Here is a 20149-nt window from a genome sequence, read left to right on the forward strand (position 1 = left end):
AGCACATGAGAGCATGCTGACACAGGATGACAGGAGCCACATATTATGTTTTACTACCTGACCTTTGAAAACAACACAACTTCCTGATCCTTAACTCATTTATACACCATGGGCTATACAGCATATCATTTCGGTCACTTCAGAATTTCCATCTTTTGTTTTCAGTCTGTAACATAGCAGAAACTTCCTTGGAAAAGTTACTAAAAGCTGCTAAGCCAGCTGACAGGGTTTCACCACAATTAAATTACTATTTCCATGATTTATAAGAAGGATTAAACTAATTGTGTGATTTCTCCATTCCTGTTAGCTGAAGGTGGAATGTTTAACAGTAAAAGTACTGAAAAGAAGGCAAAACAGACACTTGTAATAAGCTATAGTAAACAACAGATCTGTAATACATAAAACAAACTTCTGAATTAGGATGATTATGGAAGAAACTCATTTAAGCATAAATGGGTTAATGCCATAAGCGCTACAGGAGGAGCTGTCATACAGATGTATACTTTCTGTAGTGCTCACTGTCCACTGACAACAAATCTGTAAGTAACGAGTTAGAGTAATCACTCACTGTGAGATACCTAAAGGCTAGGTGTCATCATCCAGCCTAGGTGCTTTAAGATTCCCTTTTAGTCAATGGAGAAAAACTGGCCAGAGAAATTACCTTTTGGAAGAGCTTACTTTAGACACAAACAACTAATTACAGACAATTGCAGACCCTCAAATTAGCGCTGATGAATCCCAGTAAAAGTATTTCTATTTAAACACAAAAATCTATATAGTGCAAGCAAAGATAAAAAAGCTTCAGTATATGCAAACGGCCATCAGCTGCCACTGGAAACAGCTGCAGACCCCAGTTTATCATGGCAACCAGAGCATTTCATTACAGCATGAAAAGCCTGTCTCCACCTCCAGAGAACTGCATGTAGAGAGTTAATCCCATACGGCTCAGGTAAGGCTCCAGCCTGCGCCATCCTCAACTCCCTCCTCTTGAGAAGACAAATAGCAACTACAGCAACCGAAGCACCTATAAGAAAAAACGAGGAGGAAAATGTGCTCTCCGCACACGGCTAATGCTGCTTGGGAACACCCTCTAGAAGGCCACCGATTTCAATTAACTAGCCCTTAGCAGGGGACAGAAGCAAAGGAAACGGCTCCCATCTATCTGTGACTGCGTCGGTAGAAGATTAAGCTTTGTTTCAGTTCCCGCATGAATTCACCGAGAGTGCTGAAAGCTACCGGTGCAACCATTCACTGTAGCCCCTTGCAGGAGTACTGAAGTCAGCGACCAGCGCTCAGTGCTACTGAAACAAAGTCTGACAAAGCCCCTCACAACTACTTCAGTTAGTACAAAAGTTTTACTGTGAATGTAATTGATTTAGCAATGGGGGAAATGTCAAGGACCATATTTCTGACTTTCTGTAATCTCCTTCATTAGCTGACGTGTCACAACTGCACAGTGAAAACAAAGATATTTCTATTAAATTCAGTGCACTACTTGTGCTATATAAAAAATTTTCTAATTTTCAGCATGACAATACTAAAATAAGTGTCAACTAGGCTTTTTTAACAGACGGGAGAAAGAACTCTCACACTTTTTATTTTAGTGTTACTCTTTTAACAAAGGAACAGGATAAACCATGCGTCTTTTTCACAACATGATTTCAATGTAGGTTTTCTAATACCATCATGACTGTGATTAGAAGCCGCAATGAGGATGCAGGATAATGAAGATAATTTCAAATATCCTCACAGTATCCACAGAGTGAAATGATATCTATTCATCTCTCATTCCCTAAAGGCTGAATTTCACCTGAGATATCTGTTACTTGGTTCCTTTTGTTGTCGTGAACACGAATTCTTTCACATCATGGACACAGTTTCCTGAAAGTTTCTCAGATTTTGGCACATTTTACTCTTTGGTTATTTTATTTTATATAATGCCACCAGTGCCATTGTATCTAATACAAGCAATTTACCTGGAATATTTCTCTATCTCCTTATTCCACCTCCTAATACAAAAGCTGAAAGTAAAAACTTCTAATAAAGACAACGTACCTTTAAAGTAAGGTATCCTTACCTTGCTCATACCCATGTGAGATGACTGTCAGAAGATACCTTATTAGAAAGCAGAAGATAATTTTTAAAGGAAATACAAAGCCCTTTCATCACAGGTTAGGCTCCCTGCAATCTTTCAGACGTCTGCTGCTCATCTGTTTCAGGCTTGACAGTTACCTTTCTTTCTCTAATTTCACCCCACCTCCTTTTTTCAATGAGGAGATCATTTTGGAAACTTTCCTTGAACCAATGAACAGACCTATGTCAAGCACATGTAGTCATGTTCAGAAGTGACATATGAGTGGGCACGTAAATGTGAGCTTTGATTCTGAGGGACCGTGAGTCTTGCCAGTTGGGTTACGAGTTGACTCGTGAACTATTTCAACAGACACAAACATTAGTCCATTCATGGTGCTCTCAGAAGCCTGCCAATCAATCAGTAAGTTATGCAGTAGACATAAACTGCATGTAATTGGCAGACCAATTTAAATCTTATTCAAGATACAGTGAAGAAGATTGATCTGCTTTCATTTAAACAGACTTAGAACTTCCTTGATGCAGCTGATTATAGCAGAGCTCTTTCTGACCAAGGAGCCTGAGACATGAAAGAAATCAGAACCAAAGAGTCACCGAACTCTATTCACATCCTGGGAAATAAAGATCGTGTAAACAAATCTAGGATCAATTGAAGAAAGTGGAATTCTGAACTAAAGAGATCATAAAAATACTAACGTCAAATTGAATTCAGTAACTTGCACTAAATTTATTATATTTAACACATCAGTACATGGTGTAGTACTGTGGTGGCCAAAATTGCATTTATTTCTTAGAAGGCTGTATATTCATTCACAGAACCAATGAACTATATTATGGTTGCACACAATGTTAAACTTTTAGATTCTTTATAGAAATATAAATCACCAGTAGCAGGCAGTAAAATCAAGATCATTTCAGCTAAATGTGGAAGTTCCAGTTTAATGATCTCAATGAATCAGATGTTAGTCACTTACCTAGACTTTGCCTGTGTCTGCAAATCTTCATACTCCATATTCTGGCAAGCATCTTATTATATGTTTCCTGATAAACTCCAAGTAACACAGAGTATTTCTGACCTAATAAAATATTACTTAGAGCATAAAAAAGTGATTGCCAAAGAAGTAAATTTATTCTGTGAGAGGTTAGTTGATAACAAACCCATCACTGTTCCCTGTACCAACATAAAAGCGATACCTTACTTCTGCTAAATCTCTGATTCTACGCTGCATTATTCAGCCACCCTGGTACCAGTGGGGCTTTGTGTTTCACGATACTATGATTCAGCCTCTATCTGCTGAACAGATATACCCTAAGTATAGCTAGGGAAAACATTACACCATGAAGATGATCTAAGTTAATGCATTTCCATCTTACATGAGAGAATAAAAAATAAAATTAAACTAAGCAATCTCTTGAAACACCCCTGAAGAATTATTGGACATTACATTTGGACTGAGAGACTTTTAAGTCCATGACAGTATGGTTACTGTTCGTGCTCTCTTGTCAACAATAATTAAAAATAGAAATTTGATTTCATACAATTAAAAATTCCTGTTCCTAAAATTTGTGTCAACGCATAGCCTTTTCCCACATACTATGTTTTGATGCTCTAACTAGTCAAGCAGTCTCCTAGCCTTTAAACTTACTTTCAACCACCCCTGAAGTAAAGCTGTACTTTATATATGTTTGTAGGTCTAAGACAAAGAAATAAGATGTATGTGGTAATGTTAAGAGAAGCTCATTCACCATTTTATTAAAATGGCCTCTTTTATTTTACATACTCCACAGCTTTTTTAATGTGTAGAAAGTCTGTGAAATTTACTATTAATCTTTTTAATTTTTTTCAACTACATTGAAAGAAATCAGGATTTTTAATGTCTAAAACATCAGGTCTTTTTAAGTTGTGTCTGTAACAAAATTTAGTAGACATCTGCTAACATGCTTCATAAGCTATTCCTACAAAAATATTGATGTGGCTAAATCACGTCATCCATTAATTCATGTGCTATCCTGAGAACAGAATTTGTAATACTTTGAAATCATTAAATGTGTGAGCTACATAGAAACGTTGCAGAGAAAATACATAACTATGAAAACTCGCATATCTAGGAATCCAATACTTTTTAAAAATAATATTAAAATATTGCTGTACTTATTACAGCATATTTTCATGACTGAAATCCATATTCAAAATTCTTTGCTCATAAAACCCTAATAGATTAAATGTAAATCAAAATAGTAAGCCATAAGAGTTTCTCTTATAACTACTTGAATAACTTGCTCGATGAAATAATTAACAACTTTTAATGGCATCAAACTATTCAGTTGGAGGCCAGGTAGTATTCATTAAAGTTATTCTCTAGTCAGTGATGTTATATATTTACTGACTTTATCTATTTGAAATAGATTTAATACTGTGTACACAGTATTTTCCTGAGCTACTCTATCATTTCACAGTAAGTGCTAGCACAGACCATCATTCTTCAATTTAGAAGACAGTTTATTACAAGCATAAAAACATGTTGTAAGAAACAACTGATTCTGTCTAATTCTCTATTTCTCTCTCATATAAAACCCCACAAAGCATTGCAAGTTGTCTTACTGTACTGTACATATATTTTATATAATGCGGCCAGACAACATTAGGTAGACCATTCTAGAATTTTTTATTTAAAAAGACTTCAGTCAGTAAGAAATTATAGCCTGTTATTTCATTACCGGAGATGAGTTCAAGGTAAAGACGGACACATTATTAGGACTAGTTCACTTGTTCATGACAAGTAACAAGAGCCTGCAATACCAAAACCTGTAATACGATTATCATACTTTCAGTGCTTTCTTCCCAGGTAGTGCCTATATATGAATATAATCCATTAGACTGCACATTTATACCCATTTCAATTCTTCCAGAGGAGTCAATCTATCATAACACCTATTAGAAGCAAACATTGTATGACAGCAATAATGAATATCAATATACTGTTTTGAAAACAAAACGACCTACACCCCTGTAGTAGATATATCCCATACTGTGATCTTCTGGTTTCTTTAATATGTGTATTTTGTGCTCCTTGCCAAAACACGTCAGCGGCTACTTTCTTTGTAGGTGGTGGATATCAATATGAGCAGTGCCCTTGTAATGCAAAGAGTCCTCTGTGTCGATTGCCTTTGCAAATGGAACACCCAACAAACACCACTCACAAGGCACAGGCAGCCCAAATTTTGATTAGATTTTACTAGCACAGCAACAACTATTCGGAAGGAAACGTGAGTAAAAAAAGGTACAATCTCACAGCAATGTTTCAGTTTAACTTTCCTTCCAGGATAACAAAATACTTGCATGGATGTATCACCGTATTTTGTCACTGAGTTTACACAAGGGAAGCTTTTTACAGACAAAAGGCTAGGATTTTCAGAAACTACTTTTCTTTTCTAAAGCCCCTGGGAACCAAAGGAAGAAAATTTGTCATTTGTCCTCAGAAGGTGTTAATTAGACATGACTTAACATTTTCAAAATCTTCTTAGCTCAGCTATACTTACATTGTTATTAATTGGGACTTAAGTGGATGGTGCCTACCTTCTCCATAAATTAGATTTCTCTCTGGACTACAATTTTGCATTAATCATGGTTCAAAAGTTTATTAGCATGTCAATCCCTAAGGCATTTACAGAAATACTGATTTATGGTAAAGTTCAGTAGAACCATATGGCAATACATTCAACGATCCTATGTTCACAAAGTCTTGAATGCACTTAAATTAGGACTACAGTTCATAAACAAATTTCCTTATACAAAGATGTTTCATATACAAACATCTTTAATAAATGCTAATAGGTTTCTAAACAGTGACATATTTTACTGTGATTGCCACTATCTTTGGAAGTCCATGGATCACTGTGTTCTTGGCAGAGTTATAATAGTCAAACAATATTTTCCCTAGAATCCAAAGAGTAAGTAAAATATTTCACTAAAAAAGGATTATTCATTGACTAGCAGTCAAAGAAACAATTTGATAACATATTCAAAAAGCTCTGATTTAACATCTGAAAAAGGCTAATCCAGTTCTAACATTTTTTTATGAAAGCTGCTATACATGGCACAAGCCCATATCCTTTTCCTACAGTTCTATCTTACTCATGTGAGTAATGTGTAGGCACCAGGTTCAGTGAAGCCACCCTTCCCCTTTATTCAGCAATTGTGAGACCACATCCACAAGCCTAATTTTGAGCTGCGTGTAGTTCTGGGCTCCTACAGGAAGGACACAGACTTAATGGAGCAAGCAGAGGGCCGACAAAAAGCTCAGATGGTGGAGCATAAAACGTAGAAGGAAAGAGTGAGAGACATGGCTCTGCTCAGCCTTCAGAAGGTGGCAAAGGGGAGACCTTGTTGCTACCTACAACTACCTAATTGGAGGATACAGTGAAGATGAAGACAAACTTTTATTGGAAGTGCATAGTGGTAAGACAGGACACAAGTTGGAACACGGAACATTCTGATTAAACATTAGGAAAAAAAGTTTTTTCATGAGGTTGGTCAAGCACTGGAACAGCTATCTAGAGACCCTGTCAAATCTTCATCCTTGGAGGAGTCTGAGATTCACCTGGACAACCCAAGCCAGAGGCAACCTCATCTAACTGGACCTCTTTGGGCAGCAGGTCAGACTAGATGACCTCTGGAGGTCCCTTCCAATCTAAGTTATTCTATGACTCCATGAATAGCACCAATTAAAGCACTTTATTTTACTGTAACTATTCACTGATGAATGCTACGAGACATTAAGCTGTAAGCAAATCCTCAGTTGTTAAAATAACAACAAATGCAGCCATTTTCTACTTAGACTATCGTTGCATAACAGTGGTTATGTCTAATCTATTCTACTGTCTTTAGAGTAAAATGTCAGTGTGCAAACGAAATAATCCCTGTTGTCATCTATAAATGTATTACATGAATTATGGCAATGGAACCAACTCCAGAGAGCTACTCATTCTGTACGGACAGACTCATCAGACACGCTTCAAAGATAAGTTCATCATATGATGATCAAAGATAAATTCACCTATGAGAAGTGGCTGAGGACTCTGGGTCTGTCTAGTTTGGAGGAGGCTGAGGGGTGACTTCATTGCTCTCTGCAGCTTCCCGAGGAGGGAAATTGGAGAGGGAGGTGCGGACCTCTTCTCCCTGGGATCCAGTGATAAGACATGTGGGAACGGTTTAAAGCCGCACCAAGAGAGGTTTAGACTGGACATTAGGAAGCATTTCTTTACCAAGAGAGTGATCACACAGTGGAACAGGCTTCCTAGTTTAAGAGGAAAACCTTAAAAACACAACTTAAAAACACACATTAACTTTTGGTCAGCCCTGAAGTGTCCAGGCAGTTGGACTAGACAATCAATGTAGGTCCCTTGCAACTGTCCCTTCCAACTATTCTAGTCTATTCTAGTCTATTCTAGTCTAGTCTCGTCTCGTCTATATTCACAAACCCACAAATTTAAACAGCACAGTGAAAGATGATTAGAATACGCAGCAACATATTATTCATAGTCCCTAGGTTCAACTGTGAACGAAGATGGTATTTCCACACACAAAAGCTGAGAAATCAGGCTTGATACAAAAGTCAGCCTGTTGGCCTCCCCTCCCTCTCTCTGCATTAATATCCAGGTGCCCATTTCTTTGCAAAGTCTGTACTGGCTGTAACAGTAACTTGTTCTTCCCACGCTGTTCAAATGTGCATGCTAGTCATCAATTCCCCATTCAGGACCCTGTGTCCTCATCTTCACATGCTTAATGGACACCTCTCAATAAGAAAATACAGGTAGTGGCCCATAACAGCACTTCACAAAGGACCACTTTGGCCTTATGGAACATATGCAGATTTTTCTCAAAATCATCTTATTTCAGAAAATTTTCTTAATATTAGTATTGATGAGACTTTATTTCTTACTATTAATTTTTATTAAGTATGACAACATAATAGCTTCATTTGGCAGTGAACAAAAAACTGCAAACTCAGAACAAACTGAAGACCTAAGTACAACTTCAGATGTCTCTGGAGTCACTAGACCTTTCCGAGAGTGAAAGGGAAGGATAACACACTGATGATCTGTTCTGTGCATAGTGACATAGTTGTATCGTCAGTAAGGTCTGCAGATGGATTTTCTATATGTAAACTGGATTTGTATCTTTTTATAGAAGACTGGAAACAATCAGTAAAATAATGCTACAAAATAATGATTGCTGGAAAATCCTGCAGTTTTACATTCTCCAGTATCATATCTACTTACACAAATTAGTCCAGCAACAACAGTAAACATATGATAACGGAAGTATTTGTTTACCTATGTGCATTATATTACGGAAAAAAAATCAGTAAAGCAAGATAACTTTCTCATTTAGCTCACAGTAAGACATATGTTCTTATTTAAATAAAGTAACCACACAACACATCCAGCCCTCTGAAATGAAAATCAAAGTTCTAAGTCCATATATGGATCTCTAGACATTTACAATATATATGTATGTAACTTACTTTTCCTTTCATTCTTCATATTAATACAATGAAACTACCTATTTCCTTAGCAGGAAACCATTATTATGAATGTTGCTGTTATATTTGGGGAGTATTAAACGTGCAGTACAGCTGCACCTTTGTCAGTCTGTCTTTTCAGTTTATATGCCATGGTGTTGCACGCAGTTAAAAACAATCGAAGCAAAAAGAGCTGAGAAGTTAAAAAAGAAAGATCAACTGTCACCAGCATATATTCAGATAATTTTCTTAAGCACATGTAGAATACTGTTTAAATGCTTACCTTAACTATCCCACGAATATGCATTTTTGCTATCATCTCTGCAGTGTAAAGAAACATCAATAGAGTATCAAGAGCAAATGTCACATATTGGAGAGGTGGATAATGCTCAAAGGTCTTTGGAGTGTTCATACAAACAGAAATAACACTGATGATGGCACAGATTCGCAGTAAAGAGTGCACCCACTGAAAAAAAAAACAAGACAATGGGAGATTGCTTTGATGTTCAAAAAAAGCTCAAATATTGAGCCTCCACAACTTGTACTGGCACTTTTTGTAAACACGCATTTGCATTTTTCTTTTACATCATGACCCACATATTAAAGTTCTTAATCCAAAACTAAGTCCTTCTGACTTTATTTTGAGATATATACACACACACACACACATATATGTGTATATACACATATATAATTTTATTAGTTAATTTGGGAGGTTCTATAATTCAGAAACTAAGAATTAAGAGCCAGGAAACTGAGAATTAGGATTCTATCATTTCTACTTTGCAGCTTTTGTAATCCCATTTCTTTTAAAATGGCAACTTGTCACATTTATGTGCAGACAATATGTAGAATCAGTTGATGTTACAAATTGGGCGAATACATTAAATGAAAATATCTGTGGAAAATTTTAGTTCTGCATTCAGATGAACTGATTTTCCAATCAGGTTACAATTCCAAAAATTATGTAAGAGGCATGAGGATTAAAAGCATCCTTCCATTTATGAAAAGAATAAATATAAAAGAGACCATGTCACAGAAAGCTACTTCTTAATATCAGGATTCAGTTTTGTTCCAAACAAGTTTTGTTGCTATATGAGAACAGTTCCTTTCTCTGACTACATAGGTCTCGGTCTCACTAAAATCATTATTAATAAAGCTGATACTCAGTGCCAGTCACAGCGAGAGGTCTAACACAGGTCTATTTCTAAGTAGAATGTATCAACACAGGGGCTTAAGGTTGGATTTTTTTTTCTTTTAAATCAAAACACCATTGAAACATCTTAAAGCCAGACAAGTGAAATGAATCAGTTGGTAAGGTTGTATCTATCAAAACAAGAAGTAAAAGAAGACACTTCAGCAAGAAAAAAATAATCCAAACAAAAAGCACTGAAGTAAAGGTATTTACAGAAATTTTTCATCTGAGGAAAAATTCCACGCTCATTTATACCACCTCAGACCTTTTGATATCAAGAAGACTTAAGAACGCTCACCTAATTTAATGCTCACTGTACGCTCACCTAAGTGTAATGATATTTGACCTGAAGTGAATAGCTCTATCATTTGCTTACTCTAAGCCCAAATTAATAATTTGGAAGTGGAAGGCACCTGATGAACGATCTCTTATGTCTTATTAATACCCACTTTGTTTTAAATCTTGTTTCAACTGAAAAATTTAACATTAATATTAAAGTGTGGCTGATACAAAAAATGTTGTCTGCCACAGTAAAATGCTGATATTATACATGCTAAGCAATATACAACTAGTCCATCAGCATGACAAGAAAAAAATTATTCCATCAAAAAGTCGTGTACAGTGTGCTCAAAAACATAGGTAAATAACTCAATATATATTTCTGCAACGACATTTTGAGCTTATTACAGCAGTCAGTATGTAAATTCTATTTAAGATTACTTTGCACGAATTAATACCCGGGTGTTGTCTTGTAAATGATTTAGGTGTTAAAACTCAGCAGCAAAGCTGAGGGGATCTAGCATCCATACCACAATGGGATGGCAGTTCCATTAAATGAATGTAATGCTAACAACACGTATTATTTCAGAATATTTGACTTCTACAAGGTAAAAATTCATACACTTTAAGAAAATGCGAAAATGCCTTTTCTGCAAAAGTATGAATCATTCAAAATACAGACATCTTGGATGCACGACTGCTGAATAAACAATTTCATCATGATAAACATATTTACATGGTAAAGGCTTTTTCTTAATACTGCACATTCTATTAATAAGTCCACTCCCAAAGAAGCTGTCCCTAGTTTCAAGCTGCCAGACACTTTTACTCCTTTCTATTGCTTAAGGCAGGTTGTAGCTTAAATGATACCAGAAAAAATGTGAGCTGTACTTCAAAATAACCAGTCAAAATACACTTTTATATTAGTAAGTGATGTAAAAGGAGATTGGAAAGTCAAAAGTGATGACTGCTGGCTACTATTTTGGCAACGTTCCTTTTGACATCCTTTTCAAAAGCTCATTTTACGAACTTAACTTCTAATTTCAATAAACACGTTAAGAACCAGAGACATTGAAAGGATGGCTGTTCAAAAACAATCAGTAGATGAACTGGTTGGCAAACACTATTTGATCATCCTCATCAGTCTGCAACAACCAAAAGAAACATTTTTTATTTAGTTTTGGACTTTTTGAAAAAAACAAACTGGTAGATTAGCAACTGTAGCTCAATACTTGTTTCTGACAAACACCTATTTCAGAATCTTTTGTGGAATTCATGTTTCAACAATACAAGCCACATTTAACTTAAAATTAGTAACTACAGAAACAGATACCTACTGGTTTGTTAATCCACAGAATATCTGCATTGTCTGACAAAGATTCATCAGGACCAAAATCTGTAACTGGCTGGGCTTCCACCCTTGAACTTTGTTTCCTTTTTAGCATCCTGAAGTTAGCTTTTGTTATCTATAATCATGAAACCTCCAAACCTCCTTGGGGAGAAAAAAAAAGAGAAGACATTAATTCACTAAAACCATTTTATAATGCATTTTGAACAGTTTTATAAATAACCTAAAGCGGTTTTATTTTCATGCAAACTGCTTTTGTACTTACTGATTAACAGGATCTTCATTTTATTAAAAAGCTTTGCCTATATAAATCACTGACATGACTCTTGTTAGTTTACAAAAATTTACATAAAGGTATGCGATGCAAACAATTGGCAGAAAAATTTGCAATATGGAAAGAATGCTATTGCTGTGAACTTAAACCTAGAGTAATCATTGGATGGATTTGACCTGGAGCCATTTAATTTTATAGTGACATTTCCATTTATTACACTAGGCTAAGATAAAGCCCAACAAGCCAAAGGCAAACAGGCGATGTTAAGCAGCCAACAGATGTTAATGTTCTTTACTGAAATCAGAAAAGCCTTTTGCTATATACTACTATTAACATGTATTTTTCTATCACTTTTTTTTTATGTTAGCAATTATCTATCCAACAGCCATTTAGTCGGCTCTCTCCGGGGCTTGTGTTGGCACATGGAAACTCTGAGGAAAATGTGTTGCTTCCACAAGGTCAGGCCAAGTCTGGACATTCTTGTGTGGATGGCACAGACTGAGCCTTCTATAAGCTCAGCGATGTGAGACACAACTAGCAGATACACCACAAGAGCGGAAGGCTAGAACTTACTATTGATTTTCCCAAAGACACACTCCAAGGAGGAACAGTCTGCCCAGCTGGGAGCACAGGACATGCACCAGAGCTGTCATTCATGAAATACAATCCCTTAGGGATTATTTTTCAGGAAAGTGAAGGAGAAGGGGAAAGGTAGGTCCTGGGACCTTGTTCTGCACCTTTATTCTGGGTCAAGTGTGGTTTGTAGGTGACAGTAAACTTTTGAAACGTTTGTCAAAGCTAGTATAAAATACAATCATAGAATGGTTTTGGTTGGAAGGGACCTTTAAAGATATCTACTCCACTCCCCCTACCATAGGGAGGGACATCTTTCACTAGATCAGGTTGCTGAAAGCCCCGTCCAACCTGTCCTTGAACACTCTCAATGATGGGGCATCCTCAACTTCTCTGGGCAGCCTGTTCCAGTATCTCACCACTCCCATCATAAAAAAATTTTTGCTTATGTCCAATCTAAATCTTTCAGTTTAAAACTGTTGCTCCCTTGTCATGTCACTACAGGCCCTGGTAATTACAGGCCCAAGTACCACAGTGATGACTGCAACATGAATGCAAGAAACACTGTCCTCAATTAGCTGGAGGCTCAGGACTGCAGAAGTGCCCACATACTGGGTCTCAGTTGGCCTTTTCATCACACAGGCTGCTGCTTCATGTCCAAACCCTATGCAGCTATACATCCTTGGCTGTCTCTTCTTTTAGCTATTATGGCAAACACAACCTATTAATTTTCTTCCAAGTCCCTCAGAGTCTACTCCTACTTGGTTCAGATTCAAGAGGTCAGCTCCTATCTCTGTAATTCCCTTGCTACATTTTCAGGAGGGTTCTTCTGTGGTTTCTCCCATGGTGTCTCTCCATACATGATGAACTCCCTACCTGAGCTCCTTGCAAGCTTCTACAAACTTTTTCCAGTACCTTGTTTTGTATCTGTCATTAAAATAAAACTCCTGATCATGATGTTAGTATGACCTTGTGTTTTCTTCCCTATACGCACCTATCTTGTATCTCCTGTCTAATATTTAAAAACCAAGTCTATACCATTGGTCTGTCTTTTTATAGACCATAAAGCAACAGGGTCACGGTCTTGGACTGATGGTCCCAGCTGGAGGAGCTGACATTATGCAATAATTGATTTTTTAAAATAAACAGAAATTATATAAAGGCACCAAATATGGGACAACTTCTGACACCTTTGTGTTGGTCAGTCACAGCAAGCTTTGCACAAGTGAAACTGCTAAGCTGTCACTAAAAATATCCAAATGTTTTAAAAGGAACATTATAAATTAATAGTCTTTCTCTAACAAATGAAGACCAAAATAATATCCATACAAGTTGTATGTTCTCTTAATCCTCATGCTCAAGCTTCTTTCCAACTTCTTTCTTATAACTGAATTCACCACTTCCTCCTCTTAGCAATTTTTCCTACTTTCTCCTATTTATTTCTAAGCCTAATGTATTGACCTATTTTCTCTGCTTGGACCAAAGCATAACTAGAAACGCTTGAAGCCTCAGAGATGTTGGTGTACTTTTTGAGGTCATGAAGCCTTGAAATGGCTACATTTAGCACAGTGATAAGAAATTTACTGCAATGTCTTGGGAGCTGCATATCTTAAGAACTTAGGGGAAAAAAAAGAAGGCACTTTCTAAAATGTTTCTTGCAAATATGTTCTATTGGAAACTGTTACTCAAAAGCTAATCAGTGAATTAGCAAAATAATAATTTTATCTTTACTGTTTCTGGTAATGGCTATGACAGTACTCCTAGTAAACTCTTAAGAAAACATGTACCAATAAATAGAGGTCAGTAAGATAAGTACAATCAATAAATATGTGAAAAGGCTCAGGATATGAAACACTGACAAGCCATTACTGATTTTTTTTTAATAAATGACACTCTAAATAACAAGCTATGGCCATTTGGGGAAGAAAGTACATAATTACTAACTGCCTATTAGAGAGGCTGTTATTTTTATGCTTTTCTCTGTAGTGCTTATTTATACATCTGATGTGTAGGAAGATTAACCATATCCTTCTAATGAAACTCCCATTTACCCTGTTACCCAGTGCCTCTTTTTTTTTTTTTTTAATTTATTCTGACACAGAAAATATCATGAACTTCAGATGTCCATAATGGATTCAGTTCATGTACTTAAACGTTGTGATTAAAGAGATCAGAATTCTTATTTTTAAGAGGAGGCCCTGAATAAACAGATCGCCATGTATATAAATCCAATGGAAGGGAGGAAATGTTTATGGAATATAAGAACTAGCTTGTTTACTTACTTGAAATGAGCAGAAATGCCCACAAAAAAATGCAGAAAAAAGACCAGAAGCCAAGAATCTTCTGGAAATGGTCTTTAGCAAGATTATTCAAAGTATAGCACAATAGCTCTCAAGCTTTTATGCAATTTTTTGTTGTTCTCACTACTTTTATTTTTCCAGGGAACACACAGGCTCTTACATGCGTCTCTTCTGTAGAGCAACTCAAAACCCGCTGCAGCCTCGGGACTCTGCCATGTGTGTAAAGAATTTTAACTCTTGGATTACAATCGCTTTTGCACCTGTTTCTGCAAGGGGGAACCAGCTGAAAGATAAAGAGGAGGAAAGGAGCTGTGCACCGACTCCTTACAGCGTGTGACACGCAGTGAGCGCCACACCAAGCTGTGCTAATGGGGAGGCTGCAGTCCTCCCCAACCCCAACTACAAACCCACTCCTGCAGTTCCCACATTGATTCCGACACACATCATTAAGTCTTTCTTTGATCACAACCTGTTATTAACATGAAAAGCTTAATACACTCTCTAGGATATATTTCTAGCTCCAGAGTTTTTAAGAAATATTGGGTGCAGGCAAGGAGAGGTTTTGAGAGACGAAAATATCACAGAGTTTTGGGGCTATTTCCACTACACATTTCTTTGCAGTATTTTCTTTACAGTAGTAATGAAAATCCACAGCACAGGTATCAACTTTCTCTGGGAGGAATGCAGTGTCTCTGCTTTTAAATCTCTCCTCTATTTTTAGAAGCAAAGACAAAAGACAAAGGAAGAAAACTAAAAAGAAAATTACTCACACTCTGAGCCCCTTCAGATCCTTTTGGTCAGCCTTTTCTATCCCTCTCTCTCCCTGAACTTGCACATATGTTCAGCAACCGCTACACTGTCTAAAACCCCCACCAGCCACTAAATTTGCAGCTTCTGATGAAACTGAAGTATAATACCGCAATAGCTGGAGAAGTTAAGACCCACTGTGCACTTGGGAAAAAAAATCTGAAGAAGGTCTAATCCCAGTTTGTGATATCCACGCTAACTACAAGACACTCCTGATGATGGAAGTTTGCACTTCCTACAAAAATCAAAAGACAAATTTAAAAAAGCGGCTGATCTTACACATCAAAAGCTGAGAAATCTGTGTCTCATTTATAAACCAAGATCACCGTTTACAGCATAATCTGCTCAAGAAATCTCTATCACAAAGTCAGGAAAACATGCTTATAAATGCTCTGGTACACAAAGAAAGCAGCTGAAAAATGACTTCACAGAAAAATAAACAGAAAAATAAAGCAGATATTCCTACCTACGACTTATGGAGAGAGATTAAAAAACAGAAAAATCCTCAGAATCAGCAATGTCTGGCTTCCAACATATGTCTTTCTCACTGTCTATTGACTTTGTCACCTGAGATCATGTGAGCACCGAACGTCCTCCCAGGGCTGGCCACCTAAAAGCATTCTCTTCAACACCAATTCTCTCTTCTTTGAAAATGTCAGCTCCCTTCCAACTTTTCCCAGAGCTGGGACACACAAAGTGGCACACACACTTCCAAGAGAATAATTATCTTTGAACCTGTTATTACCTGTGAGAGCTAAAATGAGTGACAGGAAAAGGACGTGAACACCCATACATATAGCATGATGACAAATCACCATTTCCATATTATACATTAAAAAAACCCAAATCAAACAAAAGGCTACCTTGAAGAAGAAATTGTTCTTAACCACAGTATGCAATATATGGCTATAGGAAAAATCTAAGTTCTCATTGTTTCATCTCAATAGCCTTCTCCTTTCCCTCTTAGCAAACTGTTGCTGTTTCTCTATTGCCTGCTCCCTCCATCCCTACGTTCTTCCATCCCTGCTTTTGGGTGCAGTTACAGGTGAACAGCATTTCAGTATTGTTTTCATGTAGCAAAATATTTGAAGTGGGCAAGTTATGTACATGACAGTACAGATATACTTAATTTGAGAAGGGTAAAGACAGAATTCCAATGGATACAATCACATGGCACATGCCACTATGGGTGTTACTAACTCCTAACTAGTTCAAGGAAAAACTTATTTCAGTACCTTTTCTCTCTGTGTGGTATTGTTATTGCATCTGATAATATGTCCTAAAAGATCTCTTTGTTATTTTGAACACTCTATACTGCTAACAGTTGATGGAGCTTAAGTATTTATTAAAATCAAACAAGATTCTTCACAAAGAAGGTATATCGAAGGGAATACCCTAAAAATGAGCTACATTCACATTTTCAAATAATTTGGATACAGGTAGGAAAGAACAGCTGGTACTTACTAACAGGAGCCCAGGTCAAAAATACTGGACTGGGGTTCATGAGTTGAGGAAGGTTTAACAATTTCCTAAGGCTGCCAGTGTAACAACATCTTGTCTGAAAACAGAGAGGTGTCCAGACTTTACCTCTTTGCTCCCAATACATCTCCGTTGTCTTATTATCGGCTAAGGACAATGCTTACACAGTATTTATTTCTTAAATGTAAATTCTTCCTCCCAGACCTAGCCAAAATAATTCAGACCTGCTCAGCAGACAGAATCAAATATCACATTTCATACAAAGGCAGATCTCATGTGAGCCTGATATACAGCCTACCACTATTATCACATAATGTCATAACACAAGTCCTTTTTACTATAAGGCTTCTAACATTCGGAAGATGCAATTTTGAAGAAGCTATGCATATACATGGTGCCATGATGCAGCCAGATAATGAACTTAATAATTTTAAATAAAATCGGTTTGATTTTTGACATTTTTCAATTGAGAAATTGGATTGAGTGAAAGGAAAAAACAACTGAAGATGATTTTTCAAATGGTACTGTTAGACCACACCATGGCACATTCCACCACACCACTTCTTTTACACGCAAAGCAGAGACCAAGGTACTCAAAAGCTACTTCTCTAGTAAAGAGTAGGCACTCTCTCACATTTCACAGTCCAAGCTCCCCAAGTATCCTGAAAGGAGAGACACAACTGAGCGTGAAGTGGCTACTTTCCTGCACAAGTAACCATTTTTTTCTTTCAGTGGAAACCAAAGCACAAGAGCGGCGAGCACCCTCTGTCTCCCTCCAACATGTTGTCCATTGGCATGACCGGACAACAGGACAGCTTTCCAAGCCCTGCTATTTAAATATACCCTTAGATATTACTCTCTCAGAATGGCTGATGAAAATATTAAAATTTAATGATGGACACTGAATGAACAGTAATTATATGTAGAGAATATACTGATGGCAATGTATTCCCTTTATGGATACATAGCATGATTTAACAGCTAGATTTCTTCAAAAGTTCACTTTGACTGTGCTTGCCCTAAGATTAGTCTACTGCAGTTTGGTCTATATGCAATCCTTAAAAGCCCATAGCCGACAAAGATGTGCAGCAAGATGCTTAGTAAGAATCATGTCAGGAAAAATACGAGAGCGATATTCTGGAACTTGTTTTTGTGGTCTACTCATCTTCAGGTCAAAATTGTGTTGTAGCCCTTCGTGAAAGGGGGCAGGAAGAAGCAGGTCATTCTTTGAGAGGATTCAGGGAGCACCCCATCCGCTCTCTAAAATACCCCAGTAACCTGCTATGAATAGTGCAGATCTATTTTTTCAGTGTTTTAAGGAAAGGGTTGAGGGCATCCTTCCCAGAATGACGCAGGGGTGGAAAGGAGCTTCTCTGTAGGCAGACGGCTGGCAGCATGCCTGCTTAAGTGATTATTTTAATGTTGCTGGGATTTTGTTGAACCACTAATTACATGTTAGTGTGCCTAGAACCTTGTATACACATCTTTTCATAATTTAAATTGAAATACATTAAAAATTAAAATAAATACTGGTTATATTCTTTTAGCATTGTTAAAACTTTTGCTAAAATAATTTAAGAAATTTGACTATTCTAGATCATCTTCCCAAATTAATCACTTGCCATCATTTAAGGAATTGCCAGTGAAACAGTTAACACCAATATATTTCAAACTTGAAATCCTGAAAACAAAATTAGGACTCTTCCTTCTTATTCTCTTATCTTTCCTTTAAAACATGCCATACCCATTCTCATTGCTGCGGGGCAGTTCCTAGAAGTTGCAGCCATAACCTTTGCTACCGTACTACCACCTTCATAAACACAATGATTTAATGTAATGCGCCAGGAAGAAAGGCCAAACCCAATGCCTTTATTTTGGGGAAAAAAATAAATGGAAAACTGAGATCACAGAATCAGAAGCGAACACGGGGTGGAAGGACCTCAGGAGGTCTCTAGTCCACTCTCCTCTCAGACAGGGTCAACTCTGGTGTCAGAGTTGCAGTTTACTCAGGGTACTCCAGTCTGGTCTTGAAAACCTCCAACAATGGAGACTGTAAAATTTCTTTGAGCATTTTGTTCCACTGCTTGATTGTCCCCATGGTGGGGAAAAAAAAAAAGAAATGAAAGATAAAAATATCACAGAAAATAAAGAAAGGAAAAAGAAAAAGAAATTACCTAGTAGAACTAAGACAATTTGCAATTGTAGTCTAGAAGTGGTGTCTCCCAAAGCAAGACATTTATCAGTACTTAACCAATACAGCAAACTTCAAATGAAATAGAAGAGGCTACGGAGTTAAAGAAAGGGTAAACAGAAAAAGACTGAAAGGGAAATAAAATACGATTCAACTCACAATGGCCACATTAGGCTGACTTTGCTCTTTACCTCCAAAAAGATTTCATGCTCAAACTCTACAGGACTTCCAAGTCATTTTCCAACGATGGAAGTATTCTATTAGTAACACAGTAAAAACAATTTGTGAATGCAACACCTCTATTTTACTCATAAACACATCAAAAATCTTGTTAGATCAAAAATCTTGTTTTCAACTGCCTGAATTCCTAAATACCTAGGACAGTGGGGAGGAAACCCAAATCCCCAGGAGCCATTAACAGTTCTATCTCATCATGAGATACTTATGCCTTAAGGAGACATTCTTATCCATGGAAATCTGAGACTCTCCACCTCTCCCAGAGCTTGGTCCAGCAGCCCTTTACTCCCTACAACACAGCTTGATACTGCTCAACTCCTGTGGCGAAGGTTTAAGACCTGAAACCTCTGTGACTCAAGACCTGGGCTGGATGAATGCCACATAGGTCTACATAGTGTTCACCGTACCAGCAACGTCCAGAAGCTGGAAATAAGTCAAAACAGAGTAAGGTGTATTTCCAGGAGGTATAGCTTAAATGGGAATGAACTGCAATGGGCCAAATTTCAGATTAAAAAAAAACCAGACGCATCAAACAGAATGACTATGGCTCTACATTTCTAAAGCACAAATGACATGCTGATTGTTAGGGCTTTAAAATTTCATTTTAAAACACAGTATCAGGCTCAACCGGTTGAACAAAAATTCCCCCAACTGTTCCTAAAAGCCTCCAAAGGTATAGGCATGAACTTGCAGAGAGCTGGAGTCTTCTGGGAGTCAGTAAGAACAACTCAAAGAAATGTAAATTTTTTCTCCCTCCATTAAAGTTTCTTAACTTTGTGATTTATGCAGCAAAACTTAGCTCACTATTAATATGTATTGTTTCTCTGTTGGTCACTTAGAGGGCAGGTGGG

At 37.1% G+C, this 20149-nt stretch overlaps 1 protein-coding gene across 2 annotated transcripts in view; it reads right to left on the minus strand.

The window, feature by feature from the left end:
• NALCN (sodium leak channel, non-selective) overlaps positions 1–20149 on the minus strand; it is a 239167-nt gene that overhangs the window by 217881 nt on the left and 1137 nt on the right. For both annotated transcript variants that reach the window (XM_063337103.1, XM_063337098.1), the window contains exons 2-3: positions 11427–11581; positions 8899–9081 (exon numbers count right to left, since the gene is read on the minus strand). In XM_063337103.1, coding sequence (XP_063193173.1) covers positions 8899–9081; positions 11427–11534 — 291 coding nt within the window. In that variant the 5' untranslated portion in view covers positions 11535–11581. The remainder of the gene's footprint in view (positions 1–8898; positions 9082–11426; positions 11582–20149) is intronic.

This window comes from Chroicocephalus ridibundus, chromosome 1 (genome assembly GCF_963924245.1).
Source record: "Chroicocephalus ridibundus chromosome 1, bChrRid1.1, whole genome shotgun sequence".
In the NCBI taxonomy this organism is placed as follows: domain Eukaryota; kingdom Metazoa; phylum Chordata; class Aves; order Charadriiformes; family Laridae; genus Chroicocephalus; species Chroicocephalus ridibundus.